The sequence below is a fragment of the Oryzias latipes genome, chromosome 17, assembly GCF_002234675.1.
Source record: "Oryzias latipes chromosome 17, ASM223467v1".
Classification (NCBI taxonomy): Eukaryota; Metazoa; Chordata; class Actinopteri; order Beloniformes; family Adrianichthyidae; genus Oryzias; species Oryzias latipes.
In genome coordinates this window covers 6,248,327-6,262,806 of record NC_019875.2, presented here as the reverse complement: position 1 = coordinate 6,262,806, position 14,480 = coordinate 6,248,327, and the positions used below count along the sequence as shown (strand labels likewise).

General features: G+C 44.0%; 1 protein-coding gene across 3 annotated transcripts in view; it reads right to left on the bottom strand.

Annotated features, from left to right (window-relative positions):
- LOC101160508 (ADAMTS-like protein 2) overlaps positions 1-14,480 on the bottom strand; it is a 29,861-nt gene that overhangs the window by 4,681 nt on the left and 10,700 nt on the right. For all 3 annotated transcript variants that reach the window (XM_020710787.2, XM_020710786.2, XM_004078732.4), the window contains exons 5-14: positions 12,934-13,079; positions 12,660-12,783; positions 11,826-11,906; positions 7,578-7,753; positions 7,097-7,487; positions 5,831-6,020; positions 4,780-4,874; positions 4,511-4,637; positions 3,410-3,623; positions 2,253-2,408 (exon numbers count right to left, since the gene is read on the bottom strand). In XM_020710787.2, the coding sequence (XP_020566446.1) occupies positions 2,253-2,408; positions 3,410-3,623; positions 4,511-4,637; positions 4,780-4,874; positions 5,831-6,020; positions 7,097-7,487; positions 7,578-7,753; positions 11,826-11,906; positions 12,660-12,783; positions 12,934-13,079 (1,700 nt within the window). The remainder of the gene's footprint in view (positions 1-2,252; positions 2,409-3,409; positions 3,624-4,510; positions 4,638-4,779; positions 4,875-5,830; positions 6,021-7,096; positions 7,488-7,577; positions 7,754-11,825; positions 11,907-12,659; positions 12,784-12,933; positions 13,080-14,480) is intronic.

Genomic DNA, 14,480 nt, shown 5'->3' with positions numbered 1-14,480 from the left:
ACTGCAGAGGAATAACATGCATGGTTATCGTCCATGAAGGAAGCTTCTCCTAAAGACCATGCATGAAAAAGTACGCCTAGAATCTGCCAGTGCCCCCACTGATGAAGATGAAGACTACTGGGATGCTCTGGGGTGATGAGACAAACATCACCGTTTGTGAACTAACAGTTTTAAGACTGTACGGCGTCACAAAGGTGAGGATTTCAAAGACAAATGCATGGTGCCTACAGTGAAACACGGTGGTGGCAGTGTCCTAATGTGGGCTGCATGAGTGCTGCTGGTGGGGGGGCTGCATTTCCATAATGATATCATGAACTCAACAATGTGCTGCTCTATACTAAAGGAGAAGATGCTGCATCCCTTCATGCACTTTTCCAACACGACAACAACCCCAAACTTCTAAAGCTGCTGCTGCATGTCTGATGAACAGGGTGAAGGTGATGGAACGGCCGAGCATGGCTCCTAAAACTCAACGTGTGGAAAGTTTGGACATTTTCTTTTGTTCATTGAGCTTCTGATTAAATTTGAACTTTCTAAAGGGGGTGCACTCATTTATGCTGAGTACTGTACATTTAAAATCCATTGGTGTTTAAACAAACTTTATTTCGTAAATGTTTGATTATTTGTTGAAATACTTTTTTTTCCATCATTTTCTTTTTAATTTATATAACTTAAATATCATTGACTGTAAACTAAATGATTAATTACATCACAATAAAAACAAGATAAAGTCTTTGAGTCATAGCTACAGCTGTGTTTGTATAACATCCTATGTTTTACGTTGAGGTATATTTCATGACATAAATATATTTATAAGGCCTCTTTCAATACAGTGATCCCTTGCTGTAACGCGGTTTACTTTTCACGGTTTTGCTACTTCACGGATTTGCATCGTGCATTGTGTTCTGCATTCTGATTGGCTAAAAAGTCACTCGGCTTCTTCTCTACCTGTGCGTCAATAACGCTGCAGTTTAATATGTACACGTACGTAAAACAGCTTGCCAAATTTACATTACAAACGTGCAAATTCTCTTGCAATTTCGAGTTTCTCTAAAACCCATAGGAAAAAGAGTGACAACAACTGCCAATCACTATGTTCTTCTCCTGAACAAACACAGCTGCACCGCGGGCTTCAAGAGAAGAAAACCCTGCAGAGCAGGGTCAGGATGCAGCGGCTCAGTCTGAAGACCAGTGAAATACACTTAAGTCACTATTTGTCCCACTGTACTTTGTATTTTTTTCATAATCATTTTAAATTTTCTCCTGTTTAATCCAATTACTCGGGTCGCGGTGGGCGGGGCTAATCTCCGCAATTTGAAGCCTTCTGTTCACATCGATGAATACAATTATTATTTGACAGTACAGTACAGAAGTTACTTGTTGAAAAAAACATTTTTAAAGTACTTTTATTGGTGAAACAAATGCTTGAGCCTGTAAAATGGTTTGTTCTTTCTTTTCAATGTATACAAGTATTTAAAGTATTTAATAGTATAATAATTGTAAAAAAAAAAAAAAAAAAAGGTTTCTACTTCATGGATTTTGCCTATCACGGGTTCTTTTTGGAACGTAACCCCCGCGAAAAACAAGGGTTTACTGTACATGACCTTTGTTATAGGATATATAGAATATAATCATGTCCCAATCAGTTTATTGCGCAGTACATTATCATATATTTGCACATTATCATGTTTTTTCACATACTGAGAAACATATGACTCCCATATATGGAGCATATTGTTCAATATACTGAGAAATATCTGATTGTTCTGTAAGGTGACTGCAGGCAGCCAGACTCCTGTGTCATAGGAGCCACACGGCCCGCTGGGACGGCCCTTCCTGGTGGACCTGTTTGTGTTGGAACACCGGTAGCTAAACCTGAGGAGGATCTGGATTTTCAGAGTAGCTGTGAGGTCACAGGGTCACAATGCTAATGCCAATGCTAATGCTAAATATTTCTGGGATGTGCAGAGCAGGGATCTGCTGAAAACAGGAACCTGTTCTGGAGGCTCGACTTCCTGTTCTAAAAGTCCCAGCTCGAACAAACGGGACGCTGCGCCACAGCGGTGGCTTCGTGTGTTTCTTCAGCAAGCTGCTGAGGATCTTTTTAATGAATAAAACTCACTAACGTGCCAAACATTGAATGAGAGTCAAAAACAAAAACGCTTGTTGCTGTTTTTGAGGACACTGACCCACCGACCGACTGCCCCTTCCTCAGGCTGCTCTTGTTTGAGCGTACAGACTGAAGAACTTACAGGTCCCCAGTCAGAAACTGTCCAGCGCCGGTCACAGGGCGGCCCCTCACATTCCTCTCTGTCTGCTGGTTGGGAGGTCTGGTTGCACATCCTTCTGTCGGAAGAGCAACGAACGTCTCGCGTTCGGAGGCCCTGTGAGCCACAGCGTGCCGAGCACTGAACAAAGAAACCCAAAGAATGAAATGTGAGACTTGTTTTCGTCTGACAGCTTTTAGATTTCCTGAAACAACTAAAAGCTTCTGCTTTGGTTCAAGCTGCAGGCCCTCAAGAAAACCTGGAAAAAGGATTCCACCTAAAGATATTACAGTTAGGTTACAGGAGGAATGATAAAAATCTAAGGAAATCTAGAAATCCTACATGTATTGGGGTTCACATAAATCTGGTGTGACATACTGACCATCAGCTGCACTGACCTGTACCTGTCCCGTCTCTGTGGATCAACATAAGAAGAGGTTTGTTTGCCCATCAAAAACCCTAAACTTGCTCTTGTTCGACCACCTGGATGAACACAAGTCCAGTTCAGCGACTCGCTGCCTTCAACTCGCCTCGAATGGAAGCCAGCTGCTCTACAATTGTCGGCATCTCAACAGGATGTGATGTCACGAGACCTTCCTGAAAACTAGGCGGGGCAACGAACACACTTAGTAAAGCCAAAAAGCTCAAGGACTTGTCAATCAAAAGAGCACTCCATGTTTGAAGGCAAAGTTTACATTTGAACAGATTCTGTAGAAATATCTGGAATCTTAACTGATAAAAAGCATTTTTTTAATGTTCTTTCCAGACTGTGTGGGTTTAGGGGATTTTGCTTTCAGACGGTTTTCCATTGGAGTGAACAAAGGCTGACCTGGTTCTGGTTACCTGGTTACCTGATGAACTGATGTGTTTTCTGAAACCCCAGATTTCCATCATCTTTGTCTTTCTGACTAACTACTGCGAGGGATAAAGTTTTGCATTGTTGCCTAGACTTTCTCAAGTCGAGCTCGCAGTTCTTGTTCTGAAGTCATGGGGACGTAAGGCCCACCGGATTATTTCAGGCCACTTTAAGCCACCTCTATGAGGAGGTTTTGGGGTCCTGTGGTCTGAATAAACACACAGCTTGTCAAAGCTCTGCAGCCCAAGCATTGAAATCAGCCTCACAGACAGTCCTGTTGCAGTACCTCCGTCCACTCCGACACCTCCCACTGCGGTCCACAGCTTTGGCCAAAGCAAGGCTTTCTATTGGCTGGTCTGTGGAGGTCATGTGACAAACACAGCGAGTCGTAGACTGAAGAGTCGAGGCCCGGAGACAGCATTTTCCAGCACCTCACGGTGCGGTACTGAAGCCCCTCCCCGCAGGTCCGAGAGCACTGGCTCCACCCACTGGTCTCCCATCTGCAGCCAGAGCAGAACGTTTTCAGTGAATGAAATCTACATGCGTTTCATTAACTGAAGTCTCGAGGCTCATTTGATCTTTCATTTGTGCTTCTGTTGTGCTTTGTTTCCTCTTTACCGTCCGTCACCAGAGTTCAGAACTGAGACTGTAAAGGCGTTCCACAGAGCAGGACACTGGGCCGCTTCTGTTCTGCAGTCAGACATGAGACCTGTCCATCCGGAGGGGCTGCACTGAGTGGTCCATGGACCTTAAAAACCCTTAAACCTTTTTTTTTTTACAATAATATTCTCAGCAAAAGCTTTCTCCTAAATCCATATTTTGTTGAAAGGAGCACAGACCAAGAGGTTTCGCTGGTTAGACCTTCTCGTGAAAACAGTGCCGAGAACCTAAATAACGTATCAAATAAATGAAATTATTGCCCAAAAAACATTTCTGAATTGACAAATTAAACTTCAACCAAAGAAAAATGTCAAACCTTAAACAGGGAGAAGAACTAAGATACCGGAACCAGAACCATGACCAGTGAGAGATAACTCACTGAAATATTGTGTGTTTGGGGGCGTGTCCCTGCAGCACACTGGCAGCTTGTACACCACCTACCCCAACAGTAGCTGGGATAGGCTCCAGCTACCGTGTGGAACTAAAAGGGATTCAGTGGGTTTGAAGTTGAACGGATAGAAGAAAAGCTCAAGCCAACTTAGATCTGGTGTGACTGTGGCCGTGGGCACACCTGAACATCTAAGCTTTTTACGCTATGTGAGCACAAACACGCCACAGAACATTTGTTAACATTAGCAGATGCTTCCAAACTCCACTTCGACTTTTTGGGGGGGTTTCTAGGTTTAGCATGCAGTTCATTAGTGATCACAGAACAACGGTTCGGTACCGTGGAGGACATTCCTTCCCACTGCAGAACTCGTGGGTGGGTTCTGGTCGGGTCAGAGAATCGCAGTACATATCATCCACCTCTGTACCATCGTAGCGGACACACATGGCAAAGCTGCTGGACAGACCTGGTGGAAAACACAAACCCAAACAAAATCATTTGTTCCGTTTTATGCATTTATGCCAGACATTACATCTAAATAAAAACCGTCCTTTTCCCCCTTCTCTTTGTGGCCTCAGCAGAGAAACTGTGGGTGTTTGTGTGCACACCTGCTGTGCAGGTGGAGCTGCAGGGGGCGTGAGCAGACACCTTCCAGCGATACATGTCAGCGGGACTGATGCGGCGCTGCAGCGGCACATCGTTGCTGAGAAAAGGAACACGCAGGACAATCACAGACACAAATGACTTAAATGTAGACAAACGATCAGTGTTCCTGTCTCAAACCAAAGGTCATGAGATTTTTACGATTCCACTGATTAATATTTAAAGTCCCACTCCGACCATCTTCTGGTCCCCAGTGGACTTTTCCTTGTTTCATTCTGAGCTGTGGGCACAGTAAGCCTTCCCATCATCCCTTTGTCTACAGTCTCACCCACTAGCTTACAGCCCCTCACACCCCCAAACTAACATAGGGATTGTACATTGTAACAAAAATGGCAGCAACATTGTTTCTATCCAGCCGTTCAGTTTAGATCCAGATTCCAGCTCAGACCAGGAAAACAAAGACGTTCATGGGGCGGCCGTGGTGCAGTGGTAGGGCGGTTGACCTCCAATCGTAAGATTGTGGGTTTGATTCCCGCCTTGCCCGCCAATGTGTCGAGGTGTCCTTGGACAAGACACTGAACCCCACCTTGCTTCTGGTGGAAGGTTGTCGGCAGTGGAGCCGCCACCAGTGTGTGAATGTGTGTGTGAATGTAAAGCGCTTTGGGCCTGTACAAGTATACGCCATTTACCATGGATCTATTTGTCTGCAGGTGGATGATCAGAATGGAGCAGAGCAGGAAGACTACGGCCTGCCAACTGGACGTCACCGCTATGGGCTTTTTCTAACAGTCTGCTCCTGATTCACAACAATTTGAATAAAGAAATCCTCAGAAATGTAAGCTATGCCCACCATCGTCAGAAAAATGCCTAGAAACAGCAAAAATACCATTTTCATTTAAAATAGCCTTTTTTCTCTGGCGATACATGGACATGACAACAAAGATGAAGGCAGAGAGTGGATGGGAGGACAACAAAAAACGTGTTTCACGTGACTAAATGCATATAACACTAAACCCAGCTGGATGTACCGGTAACTTGGTTGGTGTGGTGTCAGACCTGTCAGTGCCGGCTCTCTGGGCAGCTGTTGTCTTGTGGGCGTCAGGATCCGGGTCTTTGGCGGCTGGTGCTTGTGAATTTGTAAGTGTGTGTTTGACAGAGTGAACGCTCGTCTGGTTGCGATGCAAATCCCCCCGTAACGTGTAGGGGGCAACGTCTGAGAGGGCAGCAGAGTAAAGGCTCCGACTGCCTGTGGATGGAGACACAAGCAAACCTTTACCTACTCACTCACCAGCTGATGTGGACTTCAGCTTAACTCACAGTTTCATTAGTCAAAAGAGCAAAACTGCATAAATGGAATCAAATAACCAAAACTTTTAAAAAGTAAGACATTTTTGTCAAGATCACTTCAAAAGAATCTACCAATTAATCAATGAGCGATGTGTGAACCACAGATCCCTGATGGAAGCAAAACCAAGTTCACTTAAAAACTATCACAGCAAACACACAAACACATGGAAACATAAATTAACACAAACAAATCCAAAAAGGATCCACAGAAAGTAAGGTTGTTACGATAAATCTATTCCTAGTTCTACGATCAGGCCAGATCCATCTGTATGAGACAGAATCTGATCAAATCAACCTAAACCGTAAAAAATTGTTTCAAAATTTGATAAATTGATCATCAATCTGGAAGATACCATCTGGATTGAGGTGGGGTAGGATTATATTGTTCTAAGGTAAAAATGACCAATCACAGCAGACAACACTCATGTGATGTCATTAACACGGATCAGTCCATCATTCCAGTCCAATGTGTGGAAAGACTTTGAATAAAGTCATGTGACCATCCAGTGTCTAGAATGTTCCCTTTGGATTCTCTGGATGTGGAAAAACAACAGTGGGCTGAACTTTAGGAAACTAACATGTGAATGGATTTGACATTCATTCTAGTTTACTTGTTTGTTTGGACACAGATTTCATTTCCACTTGATGATCTGGAAGAAATCCAAGAATCTGGAAAACTTCAGGAATTTCTGTCTGAGTCTCACTACTGGAAGTTTGGATGAAGATGATCTGGATCCACTTTAGGTCAGAGGATCTGATCCAATCGGAGCATTCAAAATGAACTAAAATGGACTATGAATCGAATCGTTGTTAAAAGGAATCGTTACAGCCCTGACAAAAACATTCACATAGATTTACTCGAATTTTGAGATCCTTCAAATTCCAGAAAGTGACTAAGTTAGTAGTGTTTTTATAAAACTCTCCTCTGCCTTTTGGATCCTGCTAACAGCTAGAGGAAGGAAAGGTTCCACTCACTGAAGTCGGTCGGTGGTGAAGCCTTCTCGTGTACCACGTCATTGCCACTCAACACAGCATCAACTGGTCTGTGGACCCGAACCCCATTAGTAGAGGGAGAAGGGGTCCGTGTCTGGGCCTCCCACACATCCTTTTTATCCTCATCTTCCTCCAAAGGTTCCTCTGCTTCAAGAAGGCTGTTGAAGCAATGTGCAGATGCCTCACATCTGCTTTGGTTCCTGGAGCCACTCTGGGCCCCTGTGGCGGTCTCTGGTACTTGTTCTGTGGTGAGGTTAAGGTAAAGGTGTGGGGGCCCACTGGAGACAGCTTCAGAAGCAGAGATGTTGTGAGGCACAAGTGGGAGGGTGTACTGGTATGTGATATGGGAAAGTTTTCCATTCAGATTGTAGTACTGTGGACAGTGAGAGAAAGAAAAGGGTCAAAGAACACACTTCAGGGTCACAATGGAAACTGTTTTGTGCTTTATGTTCATAAGTGGTACCATAACATTGAGGGCCTGCACTGTGGGCCCCTGAGCGGTCATGTACTCCAGCCCCTCAGAGAAGCCACTGCTCGGACGTCTGTATTTGAACACTGTTCCCGCCACATGAAAGTTTTGTGGATTGTCAAAGACGGGATTTCCATTGAAGAAGAAGCGTCCTGCTTCATCTGACAAGGCTGGACAGGAGAGCAAACATCAGCGTTTGAACATGAAACTGCATTTAAGCCAGAGCTTTAACAGCCTCTTTGTCTGTTTAAGGAGGAAACTATGGTCAGCTCCCACGTGAGGTCCTGGGTCTTGGGTTTGCCCAGGATGTGTAATAAGTCCTCTGTGGAGATGGGAGAATCTGTTGGAGTGAGTGAGGGCGGGTGGGCGGAGACTTTTCTGAAGTCCACGATCATTTCCTCTGTGTTTTGAATGTTCAGCTCCAGATAGTCGCAGCTGCAACAGGACACCAGTTGGTCCTCCTACCTCCTGTAAGCACACTCATCACCATCTGAGAAGAGCCCACCCAATGAGCGGTGTCATCTGCAAACTTGATAACTTCGACAGATTGGTGGCTGACGGTGCAGCAGTTGGTGTACAGGGAGAACAGAGGGGATAGAACAGTCCTGATGGTCAAACAGGATCCTGGTGTATTTTCCTGAGGAGACCAGATGCTGCAGGATGAATTGAAGGGACAGATTCATTGCATCATCTTTGGATATGTTGGCTATATTGACTGTATAAGAGATCTGGACTTAGCGACTGTGACACCACCTGTAGAAAATGCCTTACCACCTTCTCCAACCATATGAAGCCAATTCAGTCGCCATTTTTCCACGATTCGGACCTCACCTTGTTGGAGCCAGTCGACAGTGATTGGTCTGAGTCAATATGAGTCAAGTTTCTATGGCAATTACTGTCGCCAGTCAGGAGTAAGCTCGTTGCAAGGCCACACCCCTTTCACTTTGAGTGGCCTGTGAGAATCTGTCCATCAATCAAACAATGCTTTTACCAAGACATCTGATTGTCAGTTTCTAATATGAATAACCTGAACTACTGAAAAAATATGAACAAAAGAAGACTGATGAAAAGAAGATGTGTAACCCTTGTGCTATCCTAGGCACTTTAGATAGATAGATAGATAGATAGTCTTTATTGTCATTGCAACATTGTACAACGAGATTAAGGTGCAAAAATAGTCAAATAGTAAAAATAGTAAAAAATAAAAAATCACAATAAATAGTATAAAAACAATATAAAATACAGCAGACATAACCCACACACGCGTGAACATTCTGTCATGTTTCCATTTATGGCTTGTTCTTTACAGCGTTTAATGTAGTTATTGCTACGGGATAAAAACTTTCCTTGAATCTGTCAGTCCTTGTTTTGATTGACCTGAACCTTCTCCCTGATGGCAACAGTTCAAAGAGGGAGTGTCCAGGGTGTGAAATGTCCTTAAGAATGTCCTGGGCTTTTTTGAGGCAGCGCGAGTTGTGGAGTTCTTCCAGAGGGGGGAGAGGGCAGCCAGTGATCTTCTGTGCCGTGTTAATGACCCTCTGAAGAGCTTTCCTCTGAGCCACTGTGCATCTGCTGAACCACACACAGACACAGTACGTGAGGATGCTCTCAATAGAGCATCGATAAAAGGACACCAGCAGTCTCTGGGAGATGTTGTTCTTCCTGAGCACCCTTAGGAAGTGCAGTCTCTGCTGGGCCTTTTTTAGCAGCTCAGAGGTGTTTACTCCCCAGGTTAGATCCTCCTCTATGTGGACCCCCACCCCTTTAAGATTGGGAGTTAGGTAATCTAGACCCCACAATACAGTGCGCTGAACCTTTTTTCTTCAATGATTTGTGATCTTCACTGGTGTCCATGGATTACATGAAATCCTCTTCACCTTTATCATTGTAGGGAGAACACCTCAATGTAAAGGTGGGGTCATCTAAGATACCAAGGGTTAAAAAAGGTATCAGATCCAGAACGGTTCTTCTGACCAATAGAATGACTGAGTAACAGCTGTTCATTTCTCTATAGACGTCTATGGGATTTTGGCTTCTTGGAGCCACTCCCTGTTTGGAACGCCGGGGTGGAGGGGTCACTCAGTCCGGTTCTCATATACGGTACAGTCAGTAGTTGACTCTGTAGGCAAACAACATTGAATCTAAGAGTGGGACTTTGAAAACAGGGCAGGACCAATCCCTCAAGAGGCGTCATGACTACACGCGTCAGCCTCACAGGCCTGTAGTCACCAAGTCCTGTGATCTGTTGCTTCTTGGGGACAAGAACAATGGTGGAGGATTTGAAGCAGGTTGGGTTTACACATGGCATGATTCCATGGAGGTGTTAATAATGTCCGTAACCACAGCCATCAGCTCCTCCGCACAGTGTCTGAGGGCGGCAGGAGAAATGCTGTCAGGCTGGAGCTTTGTGAGGGTTCAGTGGTCTGAGCTATCAGTGCAAAGAGAGCGGGGGTGAAGGAGAGTGAGACTGGACTTTGGGGAAATGGCCTGTTCCAAGAGAGGAGAGGACGGGATGATAGAGACTAGGGAGGCAACAAGGGCAGAATTAAGAACATTGACTGTAAATGCGAACTGGACTGAACTGACCCCTTACCCTGCTGTTCCAAACAGGAAGTACTCACTGGTTCCAAGAAGCTAAAATCCCATAGACTTCTATTGAGAAATAAAAAGCTGTTACTCATCATTCTATTGCCCAGACGAACCATTCTTGCTCTGGTACCTTCTGTTTCTAACATCTTTTTTTGATAATCCTCATTTTTTTCATGATATTTTTCTTTATTCAAGTTAGAAACTTATCATTCAGATGCCTCAGTAAAAGTTTGATTGAAAGATTCTAATGAGTCACTTACAGTGAAAGGGGTGCAGACTTTTGAACAAGCTTGATTGGTGACAGTAGTTGGCATAGGAATGTGACTGTAGACCGTCTCGGACCGATCGCTGTTGTCTAGGTCCAACACGGTGACATCTGTATCGTTGAAAAATGGCGACTGAATTGGTTTCATTTGGCTGGAGCCAGAGTTTTTCTATGGGTGACGTCACACTCAGTCCAGTTCTTTATACAGTTCTTTACACAGTCAACGTTAAACGTCGGTGTGCCGGTTCCTGTCTTCACTGTTGAAAGCTGTCTTTTTCTGTCGCCTAATCTGCCTGAGCTTTGCACTAAACCAGGGCTTGTCATTACGATAACCCCCCCCCCCCAAGGTCTGTATTGGACTAATGTGGTCCTCACAGAAGTGAATGTATCAGGACACACTGTCAGGTAGTTTGTTGTAGCCCTGAACACTTCCAGCTATGTGAGTGTAGCTCCTCTGCAGTCGTCAGTCCATCTCTGTAGTCCTAACGGGTTTGCGAAGTTCCAACCCTCATCTGTATGCAGGGACCAGGTGGATCATCACATGCTCTGACAGTCAGAGGTTTGACAGGGATCCAGCGGGCTTTCCTCCCGGTGGGGCATTGTATAAACTGTCAAATCTTGGTAGTTTCTGGCTCAGATTACTCTTGTTGAAGTCACTGATAAATAATTGGGGAGAAGCTCTTCCCATACAGAATGCACTCATGGCCTTGCATCCTTCCAGCAGCAAAACGCAGTCCGGGGTCTGTTCTCTGAGCCACGTCTCCGTGGAACATGAAACACAGGAGGAAAAGTCCTTTTCCTTTACATCAGCAGGGCTATTTTTTTCATCTTGTTACTTAGTGAGCGGAGGCTAAAGAGGATGATGGCCGATAATGCTGTGTGCGTCCCCCTCCTGCAGAGACGCACAAGAGCTCCCGCTCATCCCCTCTCTGTTCTGGCCAAAAGATGTTTCTAATCAGCAGCAGATGCATAGAAACTGGGAATGTTGTCTATCTAGACCTGATGTTAAGTAGCTCTTTGTGTGTGTAAAAGCATGCAGACACATGTAGAACGCACAAAAAAAGACAAAACCAAATGCACCAGAACACCAGGGCAGCCGTCCTTGGTGCCATCAGGGTCTCTGGTATTCCTACACTAACAGTTTTGACAGAAGTATTAGTATTTACCATTATTGCATTTATTTTTGCAGGTATACCATTTGTTGCACCCTTTTTACAACAATATTTTTTATCCCTTTATGGGTTATTTCTGCTTGAATTTTCTTGGCTCAACAAATTTAGGTTTAACTGGTAAACGGATCATTTGGATTCGGATGCTCCTTTTACTGCATGTCAGCTCAGTTCAAACACACAGATCATCGTGTAGCATGTGGAGGCCTTTCTTCTCACCCAGTATGTTCTCAGTCTTGTGCCTCTCTATGATTTGGATGTCTGAAGCTCCCGCTGGGATGTTGGTGATGAACACATAACCTTGGGACAAAATGTTCACGTTAATGTAAACTAAAAGAAACACCACCTCACTTTACATATTCCCAAATCTCGTTTCATGCTCGCATGTCAGTCTCTGCCTAGGTGTGGATATACATTAAATGAAGGTCATGGATTCTGATTCCATTATAAGCCTTAGATAATCATCAGAAACCATCAGTATTGATATTGTCAACTTTAAAAGAAATAAGAAGTAGAAGTCTTTAGTCTGAAGTGGCTCATGATAATACTGCCATCTCCTCAACAAAAAGTATTTAAGAATTGATTAAATAAAAAGTTCGAATGTGCTAGTCTGCTTTGATTTTGTACACTTTTTCATGATGACATCAGTTCATATGAAATTCACCAATACATTTGATATTTTTGCTGTATTTGGCAAACTGTCTTGAAGTTGAGATGGATTTAAAATCTTCTTCCAATTGCCATGACTCAACTTTAAGACGACGTCACCTGGATGAATGAGAACCTTCACTGACGTGTGGTATACCAGTGACAGGTCACCAATGACCTGCAGGTTTCCTTTCTATCTCTGCCCCACAGCCATTTTTTGCAGATGGGGGTGGGGGTGCCTGTTTTCTTTTGAAAGTATCTAAATCAACAAAAGAGGTTGAGGGAAAACATTTCAAATAAGTCGGCATAAATTCAAATAGTCTGAATTAAAGAGTTTGTCCAGTGAACTGCTTGGTTTTGGCTGGTTTAGTTCCACATCTGGTTCCACGGTTGTAGGTGTGTTACCTAACTGTGTGAATGCCTTCCTGTAGGATCCTGTGACGCGCTGACATGTCGTTCCATTACCGCCACATTTCCCACATCTGTCCACAACCTTTGTGCTGTACAGCTGCCCGTCACAGCCTACCGGCTGAGAGGGAGGAGTTATCAAGCTGTGAGTTATTATACTCTTCAAGCATGTCATCAGTTTCACACTGGCGCTAATAAAACAGACCTGCTGTGGTTAGTCAGTAATGAAGCTGATTAATGCTGGTGGCTGCAGCCTCTTCAGACAAGTTACCTGACAGATGCCATCAATGCAGACTCCATGGTGTTTGCCATCATGACAGAATGTGCCATCGTGAGCCGGAACAAGCAACTGGCGCTCGCCACCATCAGTCGTACATTGCAGGTCACATGGCTTATTGGAGATGCTCACGTCGTCAGCTACAGTGAGAGTTGCACATTTTAAGAAGCAATAACACTTGCTACACTGTTAAAATTCTACATGTTAGATTTAATGAATTCAGATTTCAATCATTTGGTGTTTTTATTACATTAAAAGCTTAAAACAACAACTGAATTCAGTTTAGTAATAATGAGTTAGTTTACAAGCAAGAACTAAAGTGCTATGCAAAAAAACATCAATCTGGCATCTACCATCTATGACTGTTACAGTCCAATGTAATTGAAGTAACTACAATAAACCCAGATTATCAAGGTAAGGTATACAAAAGAATCCAAGACAAAAGCCAATTGAAGCCTTGCTTAAACGTAAAGTTTCATATGGAGAAACACAGAAATAACAACAGAAGTTTAGTCACACATCCCCTCTTGGGTTCAGACTAGGGGAAGGGGCTGTTCCACCCAGACACTCACAGATATCACTGTCTCAGTCAGAGAACTTTCTAGTACCCCTCCCTGGGACTGCAAGAAGGCCGGGTGCTCTGTTCTGCTGTCCGGCCTGGAGGCAATAACCAGTTTGAGAGACCTGTCTCGGACCCAAAGTAAAGGAATGCAACCTCTCATTTCTACAGGATCAACCTTAAAACATGGCGGCTGACCTGGGGGTTATTAGCAAGGTTACACAATCCCATCACCTGGAAGGGTCAACTCCAGTCAAAGAGTTGGGTTTTGGAGCCCAATCTGTGCGTAGAGGTGACCTTGATTATCTGTAGTCGGTTTCGTTAAGGCTCACACTCCAGTTCAAGCTGTTTTCCACTCATCCATTAGGAAATAGTACCTTACCAAGTCAAAGTCAGCTTTATTGTCAGTCTCCTCACATTATGAATCAAAGAAGTTGAAATTCAGTTCCAGGTCATTGCCTGCAATGGCATAGTTGTAGTGTTCTGCAGCTAGCACTATTTTAAAGCTTCCTTTATTGTAATACTCTGATGGAAAGACTAAATGTGGCAGGAGAAGATGCAGCAGCTAAAGACACAGTCGTGGACTTCAGCGGATTACAAAAGGACAGACCTCTAGATCAGTGTTTTTCAACCTTTTTTGAGCCACGGCTCACTTTAACCTTGACAAAAATCCAGCAGCACACCAGCATCCAAAAATAAAAATAAAAAAAAGGAGAAACTCATAGTCTGTATCGATCTACAGCCCCTCTGCAATCTCACATGCATTTTTGTGATTATTATGGCAGAAAAAGCTGGAAGTTGCAGCTGTTTTTTCTAAAAGATGTAATAAAAGTTAAGTTAGAAGATTTAAAAACTGTTTGATGTGTGTTCGTTGTGGTTTCAAGACATTTAACAAGGACGACTCATTGTGTGCTGAGACGCTGTCACTTTCACCCAATGCATCATGGGAGATGTAGCCGCCGAACGCAGGCAAACTGGCGTC